Source organism: Chaetodon auriga, chromosome 12, assembly GCF_051107435.1.
Source record: "Chaetodon auriga isolate fChaAug3 chromosome 12, fChaAug3.hap1, whole genome shotgun sequence".
In the NCBI taxonomy this organism is placed as follows: Eukaryota; Metazoa; Chordata; class Actinopteri; order Chaetodontiformes; family Chaetodontidae; genus Chaetodon; species Chaetodon auriga.
The window spans coordinates 20,743,770-20,762,500 of record NC_135085.1 but is presented as its reverse complement, the minus strand read 5'-3'; the positions used below and the strand labels follow the sequence as shown (position 1 = coordinate 20,762,500).

General features: G+C 42.0%; 1 protein-coding gene across 1 annotated transcript in view; it reads right to left on the bottom strand.

Annotated features, from left to right (window-relative positions):
- Positions 1 to 17,540, bottom strand: part of LOC143328773 (protein APCDD1) — a 19,922-nt gene extending 2,382 nt beyond the window's left edge. Inside the window, exons 1-5 of the mRNA XM_076744084.1 lie at positions 17,174 to 17,540; positions 10,784 to 10,967; positions 9,367 to 9,892; positions 1,391 to 1,712; positions 1 to 127 (exon numbers count right to left, since the gene is read on the bottom strand). The exon at positions 1 to 127 is cut by the window's left edge and continues 2,382 nt beyond it. Of these exons, the coding sequence (XP_076600199.1) occupies positions 1 to 127; positions 1,391 to 1,712; positions 9,367 to 9,892; positions 10,784 to 10,967; positions 17,174 to 17,213 (1,199 nt within the window). The 5' untranslated portion in view covers positions 17,214 to 17,540. The remainder of the gene's footprint in view (positions 128 to 1,390; positions 1,713 to 9,366; positions 9,893 to 10,783; positions 10,968 to 17,173) is intronic.
- Between the last annotated feature and the right edge of the window lie 1,191 nt (positions 17,541 to 18,731).

Sequence of the window (18,731 nt, the reverse complement as noted above, 5' to 3'; positions counted from 1 at the left end):
TTTGTCACGGTGACGTCCTGCTCCACCCCGACCTGCCAGGACCCCTGCACTCCACACTCGTTACCATTGAAGACGTTCAGGAGGGAGGTGGTGGCCAAGTCCATGGGAGTCACTCTCATGTGGTTCACTAAAGGAGGAAAAACATAAGAAGACCCATTAGCTCCAGTCGCCTCTTCGAGAGGAATCCTGCACATCCTGTGTTTGATGACCTCCAGAGCCGTGATGTAGTGCTCATGGTGGAGTAAATACACCCTCAGGAACAAGAGACTCTAAGCTTTCGACTGGATGAGTTACTGAAACAGTGTTTTTCTGCTCGCTGGTCTTATTTTTGTCATTTTGGCCATCGTTTATGTCATAACTCACTAAGATAATTGCAAAGATCTGGAAAATGATGACAATGAGGAAAGAAACACAAGCAGTCAGATGATTGGTTGACAAGTAAACAATCCCAGTTTAGCCAGATTATATAACCCATGTTTGTGAAGATTCTCATTCATCGAGGTCACGGTACTTCTAAGTGCTTACAAAATGCAAGTGGACTTGTTTGTGGTTCTAGAAGACGTTTCGCCTCTTATCCAAAAGGCTTCTTCAGTTCTAACTGACTGGTTAGGAGTCTCAGGCATTCTTGGCTAGGTGCAATAACTTCCTGGATTCTGCGCTGGTTGCCTAGCATGCTAAAGATGGAGGTAAGACTCCAGGAAGTCACTACTGAAATTTCTGTTTTTACACTCTGACTTTTGTATGGTTTAAAAAAAAACAAAACAAAACAAAAAAAACAGGTTTAACTTGTTTTAAGGAGCTTCAGAGGTGATGAAAGGCAGATTTTATTTTCTACATATTAACCATACAGGCTTCTAACTCTGAGCAAGAAGGCAAATAACCACATTTCCCAAAATGCCAAATACAGGTAACTTGTGTAACTGTTAGAGTCAAGCAGAAATGGTTCAATCTACAATGTAAAAGACAAGTAGTAACATAATTTATGAGCCTGTCTGAAATTACTTGGTTAGGGTTAACTCTATAGTTTGGCTTGTGTCAAATATCTATACAACAGAATTCTTTTGCTACGGCTGCTCTACTTTGTGTTGAAGGTCTTAGTGTGATTTAGTTGGAAATGCTGCAAATCAAATCTGCAAAAAGCAAATGCACCGAAGTTGTTTTTGAACAGCAACAAGCTGAAAAGGCATAAACACGGCCTGAAGTCTTGAATAAGAATTCAAGTCACACTCTGACGATAGAGCATGAAAGTATTTCTACCCACTGAATGAGACTAAAGGCAGAAACATGTTCATAAGAGGAGGACGATGTGGTTTCAGGCTCTTTGTATCCTCCTCTGAGGATTGTTGGTATTTAAGAAAAGCTGTAAGACAAGAAAATGTAAAGCAGTTACCTTTGAAGACAAACTCCGTCCCGCCCATGACGCGGGTGGAGTGAAGGCCTCGGCTGTAGCGTCCGCGGGCGTAGATGGTGAAGGTGGGGTGTTTACAGACGGGGTCAGAGTAGTGGTAGTAGTGGCCCTCCCAGGTGTGGTTGTTGTCATGGAAGATGAAGTGACGGGTGAGGAAGAGGACCTCAGGGCGAACTTCGCAGCGCTGGCTCACCCACTGACCGTACAGCCCGACGGTCAGGTCGGCGCGCGGCGGCAGGATGGGAGGGTGGAACTCATCCGAGCGGTAGATGATACGACAGGCGATGCAGCCATGGTCATGATTCTGGAAAAGAGGTCAGGGAAAGGAGTGATGATGAGTTTGGGTGCTGTGTAAAACAAATAAAACATGATTTGATAATTTGTTAATCCTTTTTGACATATTCTCAACTGAAAACAGCACAAAGACAATACATTTAATGTTTGAGCTCAGCAGCTTCAGTGATTTTTGTAAATATCTGCTTATTCTGAATCTGATGCAGCAACACGTTTCAAACACGTCGGGACAGGAGCAACTATAGACTGGGAAAGATGTGGAACGCTCCAAAAACACCTGTTTGGAACATTCCACAGGTAAACAAGCTCATTGGTAACAGGTGACAGTATCATGATTGGGTATGAAAGCGAGGACGGAGAGGATTCACCACTTTGTGAACACATGATTGGATGAGGGATGTTACTACACGGGCTCAGGAACACAGATTAACACTGAGGTTTCTTCATTTTTCAACAAACAAAATCTAAGCCATCAGATTACTTCTTCAAGAGACACTAGAGATGGACTGATATCACCCCAGTAGCTTTAGAAAAGAGATTTTTTTCCTAACATTCAATGATGATGTATCAGCTGATGGGTTTTTTTTATGTGTGAGTGTTACATAAACGCCTCTCATACATAAAGTTCTTTGTTCTGTTTTTGGTCTCGACTGACTCCTGAGGGAAATATCTGACTCTTTAGCTGCTAAATGCTCCACCATGTTCAGCAGCTCTGTGTCTGCTGTTTGGTGCTGAGCAGGTGGTGTGCAGTAGGTTAATCAGAGCTTTGCTGAAACGGTGCTGATGAGAAACCAAAACTCGAGACGCTAAAGCCTCCGTGTAGCTGAGGAGAGCTGCAGAGTCGGGTTATAATCCTCTGTGGGTTCATCACTGCAAATTATACCTTTCACATCACAGTCATATAAGCCGGTGTGAATATAAAAATAATGATTGAAGCAGCTTTCAAACAAGACAAACTAAGACTAGAACATACATATAAAACATAACAAAAATCTAAATTAAAACAGTGTTGAAATGTTGAAATTAAGGTTCAATTAAAAAGGAAGTCAATTACTTAACATTAGCAAATCTATTACTTTGTGAGAAAAATATTACATTTACCAGGTTTTGATATATTTCTAATTAAAGACACTAAAACGTGATGATCAAATTGGTGCGAGCAGGAGTTTTAGGCCAACACGGGTAAGTTTTCCTATTAGCACCCCCTAGTGGTGGAATCAGAGACGTTATCGTCACATAAATGACGACGGTGGCTTTAAAGCTAATGACTGAATCTTGTTGAAGCTATCAGTCTATTATCAGCATGTTTATCATTTGCTGGGTGTTTTTTGTCAAACCACAGTACCACAATGATAATGGATGATGGATGATCGAAATTTGAGATTAAAAAAAAAAAATCTGGTAAAACACTTGCAACATTTCTTATTTTATTATATTATGGAGCCACTGTTTCTGCACTGACATGCTTCTTCTTGTCATGTCGGCTGACAAACAAACTTACTGATTTATCTGTAATCAGCCAATATCAGCTAACAGTATTAGTTGGGCTGTAATAGATACAGAAGTGTAAAAGCTCATTTTTACAGGCTGGGTAACAAAATCCCACTTACAGATTTCACGATAAAATAAATCAGCTGCTGAGGCCGTGCTCTGTTTACAAACTCTAAACTAAAGTTCCCACTGAACGAGTCCAGTCATGTGAAATCTGTCAGAGCTGGAAGCTTCTTTAATCCATCATGAGCATATTGTGTCATGAAATCCACATAAAGGACTTCTGGCGTCTGTTCAGAGGTGAAGGAGGAAAAGCGATTTCCTTCAGTCTGAACCTCTTGAGTGTTGGAAGGCAGACAAGGTTCCAGCATTTTCTCAGGGCGATCACATCGTTTGACTGTAAAAGACAGATGTCTGGTCGAGCTAAAGCCGGGACAACAGGAAGTCACACGGCGAGCGGAGAGCTGAACTTTCATGCTCCTCACAAACAACAGCGGGATGTCTTTTATTCGCCCTCATGATGACAAAAAACAGAGGCTGCAAGTCTGTAAATGACCATTAATCACACTCCGGTCACATCACGTCTGCTCGAGTGGAGCCCCGGAGCAGCATGTGATCATAGCGTCCACAGACGGGACAGCTGTGAGTCTCTGGCTGGGGAAAAGACTTCAGGGCCTGACGCATTCAGAGCTGGAAACCTTCACACTGTATTCTCTTCCAGAGACCGAACTCCAGGGAGGCGCTGCAGTTTGAGGGTGGTCAAAATTTAAGACCTGCACTCCTCGAACCAATCGCTCTTTTCCCAGACAACACCATGTCCGCATGGGATTTATAGGCAGCTACAGAGGAGAAACAGAGAATGGTGGAAGTGGGAGGAAAAAAAACAGGAGTATCACTACATGCTGCAGATGAGATAATCCCAGAGCTGCTCCATAACCGCCTCAGAGTGAGAGGTTAATGGGACGACGGGAAGGGAAGCCTCCCATGAGTCCAGCTCTGTGTGTGTGTGAGGGCACGGTGTGTATATCAGCCCTGCAGCATATATGTAGCAGGAAAAGAGAAATAAATACAGTACACAGAGAGAAAAATATGTGCGCATACTTCAGCACATATATATATATATATGAGGATACAAGAGAAAGAGCAGGAGGTGGGAGAGTTTTTGCTGCAGGTGTGGAAAACACGTTCCAGATCTGCAGGAACTTTGAGCACGTAAAACACAGACAGCCTGTGTGAGCTGAGAAAAATACATTACCGACTGTGAGCGTGTTTTCTTTCTTTGGATTCTCACCTTTTCAGCGCTTTCAGAAGGACGTGATTCAGTAAAAATGTCTCTGCAGGAAACATTTCTATTTATAAAGCAAATAAATTAGGATAAAATTGACTACTGTGCTCGTTTTCAATTTTCCTGATACTGTTTGATAAATGATGTTGTATTTGTTTCTTTGCTAAAAAGAGCTCTGCGCTTCATCTTATCTTTGTCTGATGTTTAATTCTAGTGTCTTTTTATGAGACTATTAACTGTAAATAAAGGCATACATTCAGTGATTTCTAATCCGAAAAACATCGGCATTGACTATAAGGTTCCCCAACAAGCTCCTGTATGTAGCCTGAGAGACAAAACCCAGGGCAAAAGACAGACATAGGGTATTGCCTGTTAAGTTTATTGCTCTATAATAACTGAAGACGTGGAACTGCTAGCCCAGCAGACTCATAAAGGTAATAAAAATACTTAAACATGCATGTACAATTTTTTAATCTGTTTTTTTACGTCATGCTTACGTGAGAGTGGCACCAATCTTCTACTGAATATTTCCCAAAATGTCAAACTACTTCTTCTACTACGGTTTCACAGAGGTGTGTTTAGGTGCGTGTTCGCCTCCGTTAACAACGCTCTCAGGTTTAAACTCTTAGCTATAGTAGCTGCTCTTTACTTATCTTGCCTCAGCTACAACTCATCGTTCCAAATTTTGGTTTTGGGGCTCCAACAACAGCCAAGATGGTGGTAAAGAAGTGCTAGACTGAACTCGACTGAAGGTGCCTCGTCAGAGCACAAAACTTCTCCGAGCTTGTGTAGCAGTTAATTGTTGGCTCTTCATGTTGGTAGCAAAACATTTTATGCTCTTACTGGAACAGAGGAAAAATGAGGAAATGAAGAAGGATATTACTGCACTCGCTTCATATAAATTACATTTATTAATTTTACTTTTTACTACTACATTTGGCCGGCACTTCGAAATGAGAAATGAGCTACAATCCAAACCGCAGTAGATCAAGCAGAATTAGAACTCATTTCACTTTGTTTGGCAGCCATCTTTCATTTGGGCTTTTTGAGGATTACCACCATAGTTCAGGGAGAGATGACGTCCAGAAACATTTTTCGTGGAACAGAAACGGTCAAGCTTTAAAGGTACACTATGCTGGATTGTTATTGCTGAAATAATCCCTTTCAATCATCACTACTTTCTTATTTTTCCGTGGTTGGGACGTTTCTGGGCTGCAACCTTTGGGCAGTGGGTGTGTAGCCTCCAGCCAATAACAGGTGAGGTCAGGACTTTATAAAAGGTAGTGAGGTAGGTGCCGGACGGTAAGCAGCACGCAACCAAGAGGAACCTACAAAAACAGTGGACAAATCTGGGGCTGGCTTTCACCCGCTAACGAGCACTGAAGGAGAGGATGGCGTTTTATCTTAGACTGACTAGCTTCATTGCTCAATGTATTTCGAGGGAATGTGGGCTCACAATATAAGTTAACAAAGGGCAACAAAATATAAATTCAGGAAAGCATAACAACCGAGTCTCCGCATGAGGGACACGAGTAAAAACACGAGAACCACCCAAACACTTCACCAACAACAACAACATAAAAACACAGATGCCTTCTTAACAAGGATCATTATCAAGTGGTCATTACTCTGCCTCAGTGACGCAGCAGTGAACCAGGCGACAGAAAACAGAAGAAGCAAACTTTAAAACAAAGTCTGCTGCTTCGCTCTTGCATCACTGCTGAGATCCACCCAATAACCACAAATGAACACGCTGGCACCAGCAAATGTTCTGGACTGGGACCAGTTTTGGGTACACTGCTTAAGATTAATGGATTGGATAGTCACCATGGCAGTAAAAATCCCCAAAAAGAAACCATTACAACCTCAAGAGATGGTCGGAGTTGGTGCTTTTTGTGTAGGAAGGAGTGAGGTATTTTCTATCACAGCCTCACCAAAGAAAGGGGGGTTTAAAACCTAATTTACTGTATGTGCACAGTTGATGACCAATGGGGCCCTAAATTGACCAAAGCTATAAAATTAGTCAACATTTACGATGCTTAAAAATGCCTATAATGCAGCTTTGTATCATTATAGAAGCGTATTACCAACCTTAAAGGGCCAGTTCACCCAAATTATAAAGTATTTCCAGACTAGCAAAGCAGACAGTTTTGGATCTATGTGCTGAGGTTTGAGAAAACCACTTTTGAGATTCCTGCCACTAAAAACAATGGAGATGAATGGAATTGAATTTTAGTTTTAAAAAAAAAAATGGGAAAAAAGAAAGATTTAAAGCAACATTTTTTTCATTTTTGGCCACATGGGGGCAGTGTGTGTGAAAAAAGTTGCTGAAGCCTTCACCAACATTCAATGTCCTTTCAGCTCTGTTTTTGATCTCCACCAATACCGAGCAGAACATCTGGCTCTTCAGCTGCTAAATGCTCCAACATGGTCATCAGCTAGCCGCTAGCTTTGGCCTGAGGCACTTAACATACAGCAGGTTGCTCGGCATAAAACAGAAACATTGAGCTTAAAGAGTTTGCCATCACAACAACACCTTTTCCATTAAACATAGTTATCTGACCATTGTTTCTAAAAAGATAGGAAAGAAGAGTTTATACTGGAACACTTTCTCAGAAAAGAATAGTCCCTATGAGTGACTGCTGCTTCAGGAGATGAAGGTTGTTGTTGAATTATGTAAATGTTTAAAAGCTGTAAGCACCACAATCAGAATCCCATTCATTTCCATTTTATTGGGGTGGCAGCAGAAAAACAGATCTCTTGGCAAATAAGAACAAACCAATCTGCATGACTAGACCCTTTAAAAGGCAGCGCTGTGGTTATGTTTGACTCATACTGCGACTTTGGAAGTGCACCTAAAAGTGAATCACAGCTCGCCCAACACCCCGGCTTCCTTTTCATTCAGAAAAGATTGGGGAGAGAAAGAGCACATGCAACACTTTGATTTGAGCCTCAGGCATGCATGAAATCAGACCTGGTATGTGCTCGCTGGAATAATTCATATGGCCGCATGATTCCAAATTCTAGGAATACCACATGTTGATCGCTCCCAGAGATAGGCCGGGTTTCACGTTGCGCCTCTGTGGGCCAGAGGGGCTTATGGGGAGCAGCTCTGGTCATTACAGCACCACAGGGGAGCTTGTCTGATCACAGCTCCTCACTCAAAGCCCCATCATCCCCATACAAATGGATGTTTATTTAGACAGCGGACGTGAACAGGATTTCATTGTAATCTCTGTAGAGGGCGACAGTGAAAACATCACTCTTGGGTTTCACCCAGCAGGGAAACTGCTGTTCAGCAGTGTAAATAGAGAAATTACATCCCATAAGCACAGCGGAGGAAAGAAAGGGCTCTTTCTTAACGCTAGATTTGGGAGATGAAATCAGAACACGCATAGTTTCTGGTTTCCACCAGTGCAAATGTCAACCACGAAAGGGCAGGATTGTTGACATACACACTGATCCTACATCAGATTGGGATTAAAGAGTATTTGTCTTGGATGGCTGTTTGTTGCCACTGACAGGTGGCAGATTGTATCACAAGCTGTCAGAAAATTACTATAACTTGGCATTTCGGTGTCATTCACTGTATGTTTAGCATCCATTATTTTTCCTTATCAGTCCACCACTCTGATACCTTATTAGCATTACCTGAAGACTTACTTTCAAATACTATGTTACCCCTGTCTCCTCACAGCCTTGCGCAGGCTATACTTAAGATAAACTCTCATACAGGAACACAGTTCTTAGGGTCAGTTCACGTTGTTTCCGGCGTGTGTGGTCTTTGCGGTGTGGAGGGTCGACACAGCGGGAGTCGAGTTCAGCGGAGGTTCTGCAGAGCTGCGAGCTCAAGACAGAAAACACGACCCTACCTCCGGATTCGTCGTGCCTTCCAACAAACACAAAACGCAGTGTTTGCGAATGGGAAAAGTTCTCATCCTGGTTGCTGCACTGGTGGCCCCTACTGATACGTCTATCTACAACCTGCCTCAGGTTAACTGATGAGATCTGCAGCGTGTAGAGACATGGACTAATTGTGGACTACCAGAGAACAAAGTCTACCAAAGATCTCTACAGATACGTCTATTAATTCAAATGTTGCAAAAGCAAAGAAACATTAACCTGCATCACAGGTTACAGGTGCAACAATATCTATGGCCTCTGAGAAGCTCAAAAAAATTGATTTTGAGAAAAAGATTTTTGCTTCTCAGACGATTTCATTAGAATAATTTTTGAAGGCCTGACAATGTGAAACATTCCAGTATTTAACAAGCAGCAAGATAAAGAGTCCACAGCATGAAGTTGTGCTCTAAGCTAAATGTAGCTATCAACATGCTAAAATGTCTACAATGATAATAATGCTAAAATGTTTAAATTAAGCCTGTATTGTACCATGATCACCATCTTAGATTAGCATGTTAGAATGCTAATATTTGGTACTCAGCACAAAATACAGATTGCCATCAAAGTTATTCAAATAATCCTGGGGGGGGGGGGGGGACCAAATTTGGTGGTGTGTACCAAATTTCACAGCAATCCATCCAGAAGTTGTTGAAATATTTCAGGCTGAAGCAAAGTGGTAGACCGCCCCACAGACAGGCAGACATTGCCACCCCCAGAGTCATACTGCTACCGTGGCTAAAAATGTACCCAAAGATGAGAAAAGTCAAACTTTGTGCTGCAGAATTCATTACTTTTCTTTTTTCCTACTCTAATCACTTCACAACCACGTACAATTATCTTGTGATCCTTTGGGAGGGGAACTAGTAATCTACAGAATTACAGCAGCTCAAATTAAAATGATGTTTTCGTTCCACGGAGCCTCTGCAGCCACATTTCACCCTCATCCCTCTAAACTCTAATTGAGAGACGATCATTAAGGACTTACCTTGGCGTTTTGCAGGGCCATCTGGTAGCTGGACGGCTTGTAGTAAAGCCTCTGGGACGGTTCGGTGTGGATGTCTCCCAGAAACAGCTCCTCCACCAGGTGATCCAGATTGTGATGCAGGTACTGCTTCTCTACCCTCAGCAGCTGCAGCTCATGCATGGCAAAGTTAAGCTCCCTGGAGCAGTCGAAGCCGCCCTCCTCACTCCACAGCTCATAGATCACATTAGGCTCCCAGGGGCCCTTCACAGCCCCTCTGCAGCTGCGGTTGAACCTCTGGCTGAGCTCTTTGGCCACGGTGGCTGTGTGACAAACCATCTGGACTCGGTGGAGGTGGTACTCTGCCTCAGTGCCGCCGCGGATGATCCAGGAGGCCTGGCGCAGGCGCAGACGACCCCGGATCACCAGAGTGTAGGTGGGTTTGGTGCAGTGGTTGTCCTCGTAGTAGAACTGGTGAGCCTGGAAGGTGTTGTTGGAGAAGAAACTGTAGGAGCGTGTCAGGAACTCCGGGCCTGGTCTCACCTCACAGCTGCAGCAGAAAACAGACGTTTCAGATCAACAACGTGCAAGACGACCTGCAGAAAATGTTGAAATATAAACTAAGAAGATTTAGGATTGTCCAGAGCTGTTTAGAGGCCTTCTGACTATCACAAGTGCATGTTCTTCCATGTCTGTGTGCGACTCTTTGGTGTAGGATACTGAAAATAACGTCTCTAGAAATTTGAATTTGGCCTGAAAGTAATTTTCTGTTGAGCCTACTTCAAACTTCTGGTGGTTTCCATGTTTTACTCCATTGAAGACTTTGCACTGCCGTAGACTAAAGTCTGCCATCAGCTTCTAGAAATGTTTTTATTTCTACCTTCCAGACAGCCATTGTTTCCGTTCATTCCAGTACCAGTTTTTTGGGGTCAAAGTTAATTGAGTTTGTGTGGAAAGGCAGAAAGAAACAAACTGAAAACTCTGTGCTGCATTCAAGGAAACTCAGAAATTATATGTCTATGATTGGCTGTGTTAAGCTATGTTTTTTTTTTTTTTAAATAATACAAAAAACTAACATGAATATTAATTAAATAAAACACCAACAGAGGACAGAAGGCTGCGCAAGCTTATTCTCTTACCGGTCAGGCATGAAGTGATCGTAATCACTACTACTAAAATTAAGAAATCACTCTATAAGTCAGCATGTTTTAAGAAATGTCTCCAGTGTTGTTACAAACAGAACATGCAAAAACACCAAAATGGGCTTTTAAACATCTGTGAGAGGATGTGCTCCAATAACATGTCATCTAAACTATTTAGGCCACAGGTCAGGCAGCCTTGTTTAAACATATAGGGAGAGCTGCATTGGACTGCGTATGTCAAAACTTCCTATAAAGCAGATGCACAGAAAACTTTAGGGTATAAATCCATAGTTGTTTACCTGGTGGACACCCAGTGACCCTCTACGTTTGGAGGCATCTGCACAGTGATTCTGGCTCCATTGTGAAGGTGCTTCAACATGTGTTGGCACTGTGAGTCTTTGACCAACCGGCCGAAGGTTTTCTCCAGGGAGAGACGGCTGGACCGACTGTCTGAGTAGTGAAGAGAGGACCCTTCAGCCCAGCCTGTGGGAACAATAAGAACAGTGAAGGTTTATCTCAGGGGAGATCTCGCCAGTTTTTATTCATTTACGTGCTCTTTTAGGAGAAAAAGAAATATAAAAACATTCAAGATTTTAAAAGGCAACATTTCAGGATTCAAATGCTACTATTGCTCGAGTAATGAAGCAGTGTTATTATACTGAAATCCTGAATAGATACATAAAGAAAAAAATGACACACACAAAAAGAAAAGATTTAAAGACAAATCTGATGCCTTAAATGCCATTCATTGAGGGTGAAATGTCAAATAAACCACTAATGAATGGGTTTAGGTTGGCAGAGCTTGTTTCTTTAGATCTTTACATCCTAACAAATGAGGCACAACTGCTTTTAAAAGGCAACTAATGAGACAATTAAACACACTTCTATCAAATGGAAAAAAAAAGAAGTTGTCTTGTTAGTTTGAAGTTGGTTCTCATGCATTCACTCTGCTTCTTCAGTCTGTCAGGCCTTTTTGAAGTCTGTACATGTTTTATTAAGTCATTTTAACTCATATCATCACCAGCGGATTACAGGGTTTGATCAGTGACCTGCAACACCTGGTTTGAGTCTTTATGGGTTAATATTAGCTGAACGTGATGAAAAGGCAAAGCTTAGATGTCCAAGTTGAGGAACTGACAGTTGGCTTTTGGCTAAAACAGAAAAACAAACTCTGAAATCAATCTGCAAACAAAGTTAAATAAGGACGAGAGCAGCATTGACATTTGAAAACTCTCAGCTCCCACCCTGTCCAAGTACCCTCGATGCACCACATGAAATAACAATACCCTCAACAATGGGCTGGGCTTAAGGGGATAAAATATCGGAAATGAAAGCATTTCCAAAGCCTGCAGCCAAAGAAAAGCCTTCAAGCTCACATTCCAGTGAGGATTTATTCCATATAATACTCTAAATATCATCAGAATCTACCTTGAAATATGAAGACTTTGCCTTAAAATCTTTTTATTGGACCCGACTTGCCTGGCTATATCATTTAACGCCTTGGAATGCTGCTGCGGTTGCCTCTGTGCTTTTAATTTGAGACTAATAACACAGAGGGAGGAAAAAAAACAAACTCTGATTATAAGAAGCCAAAAGCTCCGTGAAGAACAAAGCTCCATCCAGTTGTTTTACACCCAGCAAGGCAGCAACTGTGCGCGTTAGCCGAGGCTTGTGTGTAAATCACCACATCACAGCGCTGCTCAGTGGAAACACTGGACAGAGGGGAGACTTGATCCCCCCACTCAGCTGGTGGCATTAGTAACGCTGCGCTGCTGGCTGGAGCTGTGTTAAAATCAAAGAAAAGCCTTCACAGTTTGCTGCATTTTATGTGAGTGTGTGTTTATGTGTGTGAGGCCCCTTTTTTTTTTTGCACCTGCAGTCAGGCCTGAGCTGGGGAAAGACCCTGCGTGGCTGCAAACAGCTTGTTTTCACAGTGATCAGAGCAGAAAATACCAGCAAGTGTGTGTGTGTGTGTGTGGATTTAAAAGGAAAAACTGGAGAGATGTGTAATGCAAACACACTTCAACCTCACTGAGGTTTCCGCTGGTCAAATCGCGCCTACAGTTTAGCAGCAGGTGAATTTCAGGGTAGGACACGTACGCATGCATGCACACACACACACACTAATGTGATATATTTTTATGCTCTGAAGACTAATATATGCATGTATGCAGCAATAAATACACAGAAACACACGGAAAAGTATGAAGAGTACAAACACACAGAGCTAAGGGCTGGGCATGGAACAATATTCGCTGAATTACCAACATTATGAATCTCTTTCTGACATGAATTTGTTCATATAGCAGTTTTACAACCGTAATGTCTATTTAATGGGAGTATTGTTCTCTTGGTCTTTCTCATTAAAAAAGAGGGTTTGCCCACTTACACTTATGACTGTTGAGGTAAATTTGATATATGGCTGAATTAAGGTGCCATCACCACAACAACTTAACCGATTTAAAAGAGTCAGCTAAAACAGTAAAAATGAGTCTTTTATATGATGTTGATAATGATTTTTGACTGGTGTTTTTAGTCTCCATCTCCATCTCCAGCAACTGAAAATATGTTTTTATATACAGCCAAAATCCTGGAGAGCCCCCAAGAATCAGCCATGATGGATTGAAATATGTTATATGCTTTACAACAGATATTATGGAAATGTTAGCTGATAATGTGAATTATCTCCTGACATCCTGCTGCAGCCTTCTAAGGATTCTGGGTAATGCACGCCCTCATATCTTGAGGAATACTTGAGATGCATAGAGAGCATTTTTGGACATTCAGTCTACAAATAAAGTAAAACATGAAACTCAAGTATATTTAATATCCATTTAGTTTCTTCCCCAGCTTCTACTGGGGAATTCCCATTTTCTCCTCACTCCCATTTTCTCCTCACTCAGTAATGTTGAGAAAACATCTTATTTGGCTGTTTCTGTTCACAGGTGTAAAGGAAGTGTCTCTGTATCTCACATTAAACTGTGCAGCACCTGATCCAGGATCTGCTACATCAGACCACGACTGCTTTAAGGGTCATTTGTGGCTTTGTGAAAATACAGTTAGAATGAAACGTGAGCTTTTTTCGGAGTAATCTTAAACACAGCGACAAATCTTTTTTACAGAGAGTTTTATTACATCAAAGCAAAACAAGGAGAGACTGAAAAACATGCTTATGGGGGAATTAAGTGAGGAAATGATTAAAAAGAGGTTGTGTGTAGCCTGTTTGTAAAATTACTTTGCGAGAGGGCGTGTCATAGACTCCTTCTCCGCAAATTTAATGAGTGCTGAATGTGTGAGTGGTGGGAGTTTCCTCCAATAGTTTCCTTTAAAAAAAAAATACTCTCCCCTCATTACGGCAATAATCAGAGCGGCTGGACCCGAACCCTCTCCGGTCCCTGGCTGCTGCTGCTGCTGCTGCCTTCTCAAACTGCTGCTCTCTATCTAAATCAAAGCATCCACAAAACTCCCAGACCCCTAAACCACACAGAACATTTCCAGTTGGCCCAATCCCACCGGTGAGGTAACAGCACTGGGACCCCTGACAAGCAGAGAGACTCCACATCGTTTATGAGAAGAGAAAAGTCCACAAGTGCCAGAGCAGAGACCAGACAAAGGACTGTTCTTTGTGTTATCTTAGCATTTGGCAGTGACCGCGCAGGACTTGAACCGGGTTGAGAGAATAACACTTAAGAAGGAATCGCCGCTTGAGCACTTTTTACTTCACTGGATCTCAGAGGGAAACACTGTACTTTTTGTAATCTAAAGCACATTTATATGACAGCTGCAGTTATGAGTTAGTTTGTGCAGATTCAAATTTTACATTCAGCAGGAAGGTCATAAAATGTTGTTTTCGTTGGGGAACAAGAGTCTACGGCCGTGTGAGCGGCTCAGTGAGACTGGCTCAGCGGAGCTTTGACCTACATGCTAACATCTGCCTGCTAACATCCAACAGACAGTCAAAGAAAGGGCAGATACGAGCTTAAGAGGATGAGAAAAACTCCACAAAGAACAAAAGAATGAGCTTAACAGTCTACGAGCTACAAGCTATTTGAGGCTGCAGCACATGTAGCATGCTGATGTTGGCTAAATGCTAACATCAACGTGCTAACGTCCTCCAGCCATGCTACGAGTTCTGTGAGGCTGTAGCATGTATAGCTAATAGCTAATGCGCTCAAAGGGACAATGCTAACATGTGGATATCTAGAGGGTATGATGTGTGCCCCTTTATCACCTTAGTTTAGCATGTTAGCATGCTAATATTTGCCTATTTGATGGGAATGCCATTAGTCTTGAAGGTATTTGGTCATACAGACAAAGTGCGTTATTGGACAAATGTTTGCACTTCACCTTCAGACATCCTCATAGTTATTACAATACATTCTTAAGACGTGTTTAGGGTTTATCCTCTGGGCACCATGAACTTCTGTAACAAGTTTAATGGCAAGATATTTCAGTCTGGAGCGAAGTGGCGACTACAACTCTATGACCAACTGCACCAGTTGATGAAGACCATGTGATATCAGTGAAAAGTCTGATTGATTTGTTCAGGCCTCATTCTTCACCATCAGCGTTCTCCGTGCAGGAATGAATATATCCTCTCAACTTGACGTCTTCCTCCCCTGAATGAATCACCAGTGAGACCCTGCTGATGCTGAGGTGGGACCTGCTGGGCTGCATGACAATTAGCATCATTTGTATCAGCTGCATCTGTCTTTCCTCCATCTTTCCCCTGTTGGCTTCTTTGAACTTGTGACCGTTCTCTCTTCCTGTTGCTGCAGTTTGCCTTCGTTTATCAAGTTTATGTTGACATGACTTTTAAGAACGATTCCCTTGATATTAAATTATTTTTCCAATTTTCTGACTGATGCCTCGGCAGCTACCACGCTCACGACTACGTCTTTGGATTTCTGTCAGTTGTCTCATGTTGCTTTGAAAACACGTCGAAGTATTGATCCCCAGAGAAATGAAGCCTGGCAGTAACCGGTGTCTGTGGCAGATCCCGAATAAAATATCAGCAGGCTGATCATATTCCTTACTCTGACTATGAAGTTTGTTTTATTTCTGTTGTGGAGATGTCTTTATAGCCCATTGCTTGTAGTAAATCCCACCAGCAAAATCCTGCTTTACATTTTGTGTTTTGTTTGCTAATCTATGCAGCATACATGTAGCATATACACTGCTGCATACAGAATATATGCAAATATCTTAATCTTTCAGCTGCAACATATGCACAAATACATACGCTCTAAAAAAATTTAGCACATAAATGTTTAATGAGCTGCAGTTTTATGTATTTTTACTGTTGTTCCTCTGAATTCAAACAGGTTCCTGTATCTGGCTTTAACATTTATGGATTAAGATTAATTCAATTTCCAGTAAAGTTTCCTTTTCAAAATTTACCGTGATCTTACATTCGCTCTTACCTTTGATAGTAAAGTTTAATTATTTAACTGTCAAATACGCCTCAGTGCACGTCAAAGCTCCTTCGTAGCCACATTTGAGTGAGTATTATTAAATATGTTTCTTTAAGTTACGCATTTTTATAAATCATTCAGAATTTAGAGACCTTTTCTTTTCTTTTCCAACTCTCAAATATCAATATCACTACCGGCCTCAGAGAATCATGATCAGTTTGTGATTTAAAGGCTTTGTTAAGTTAAGTGTTTGTAGAATTTATAAGTTTTGTCTAATTCCTATACTGGCAGCGACCAAAATGTGAGATACACTCACATCTTTACTTCAGTCATCCTGTTGCACTGCAATCGTGCAAACTGCTGGATATTTACAGGTGAAATAAACCTTAAAGAGCCTCCTGAGGTCCAGCGGACGTCTAACAGATTCACATCAGTGTGAAGGTGAAGTACGAGCAGCTCCGCGTTTCTTTCTGTCTTTTTTAAACTTTGCTGTTTAACTCTCCGAAGGCTCGCTGAGGTTTTCTCCCCCCAGTAAAATTTACAGCACACACTAATCTAGGCTGACAGTGCATTTTCATTGCCACTACGAAAGGCTGCAATAACACACCACTTAATTGAACGTTTGATTCACTTAAACACACTTAAGGATAAGTGCACTCCAAAATATCGTTTTATCTCAACCCGGTCATTTGAAGTTGCAGCCAAATATTGCCTTCCACTGTCACTGGCAGCAGATGGATTGGGTCAACTGCAGTCCCATAATCCTCTGCTGCTCAGACAGGGTTTTCATCAGGAATGGATGTTTTAAGTGGCTCTTAACTCTCCCACTGCTTTCATGTGCCCTGCAGCCCCAGGGAAGCTTTTTATTGCCTTTTAGCCTTCAAACATGTTCATCACTGTGGCATAAGGGATAGCTTAGCCAGAAAATATTATTATTATTATTATTATTATTATTGTTCCTGTTGGACACACAGACACAAACACAAGGCCATGATGGTCAACAGGTGTGCTGAGGTGAGGACAGGCTGGTCAGCACATTTAAACTTCACTGAAAGCCACTGAAAAATAAACACAGCATTTAGATGACCTATCGTCAGCTCTTATTTAAGGGTTAACTTCTGTACATCAAAGCTTCTTTCTTAGGCTGTATAAGCACTTTGTTTTCCATGCACACGTGGAACAGAACATGCTTTTCGTTCATTTTGGAAAGTCCCTCAAGCCTCGGCACTTGCTGCACCACATGGATCAAAACAAACTCAAATAAAAGTTTCTCACCTAAAAAAGCAACGACAAGCAGAGCAGCAAAGGGCCCCATTCCGCACTTCAAGGGGACTGAAACGAGCTTCACTGGTCACTTCGGGGAGATCTCGGCTTCCTTTACGCAGCGTCCTGGTTTATTCCGACACAGATCCTCACATTATGTATCCGAAGCGTGCAGGAAACTCTCCTGTGATATCCGAGCATCATAGGAAACACACCTCCGCTTCGCTGGAGAGGATAAAACTCCGGCTGTACCTGAGCTTCGAAACAAAGACTGGCATCTAGAAAACGAAGCAAAGTCCAAACTTTGTAACGTGACACGCTGAAACGCCGTCGTTCACTGCTGAAATGAAGCAGCTCCGTTGCTTTTACGCGCGTCTTCTGTGCGTCCTGCGTCCTGGAAGAGTGTTAGTACGTGTGTTCTGAGGCTGAACTCAACCCCTCAGCCTCGGTGGAGATTTTAGGGGCGTGGAGTGTGTGTCGAAGTTTTCTCCCTTTAGGTCCGCACTGCAAAAAAATATCGCCCATGCGTACAAGGTGGTCAACGGTGGACCCCTGCAGATGTTTGACTCTCAAAATATCTTAAAAATGAATTCAAATAACTTTTAATTTCACTGTTAACTAATGCAAGGCTGGTAAGCTGCATCAACATTATATCATCTTAACGTCATAATGCAAAATCTATATATATATATTTGAATATTACTCTTCAATAAACTCCCTTAAAAGAGCAAAAACTAGCAAAACCTCCAGATTGAAAGCTGAATTGAGTCTAAATCCCCATGCACAACTTTTCTACTGGCTTTGAAGAAGAACAGATTTTAACTCCATGTATGACTTTGTAGAGTGACATTTTTTTTTTTTTTTTTTTTTTTGCAGTGAAGACATTTTACCTATTCCTGTTGATCATGGGGTAAAGAAGTTGCTCAAACAGAAATGCCTTGCAAAATCATAATCCCATACAAAAGAGCTATCTATGCAATATTACTACAATAGTACTTTAAGTTAACCTTGAAATTAGATCAATTGCAATTATATTCCAACATATCCAGAGTACATGTTTATTTAAAGAAAAAAAAAAGAAAAACCCTCTTGTCTTATGTGGGTTTAATGAGGGATGAAGTTGTCCGAGGACAACACTGGTCCATTACTGTTGAGGCTGCATTCCATTTGTGTCCAACATCCTGCTCGTTGTCATTCATGATGAACGCTGCACATTTTTCTTGACCGTCGCTCTCAAATTATACACCGTCTCATCATAGCCTGCCTGCCTCGAGGGGGGACTGACGACAAAAGATCACACAGCATTTACCTTCCCAACACCTGTTGTGTGTGTGTGTGTGTGTGTGTGTGTGTGTGTGTCAGAGAGAGAGAGAGAGAGAGAGAGAGACCTTGGCCTTGAGTTTCTGGCCTGTCTCTTTCAACTCGTGGTTCTTTGCAGTCGTCTCTCTGATCTTTTGACCCTGAGGCGAGGGTCTCCAGCTCCTCTTCATTCATGCACTCAGCCCCTCTGACACTGAGCTAAGTGTGTTATAACTGCCTTCAAACACTGGTCTGATCGTATCGGCACAGA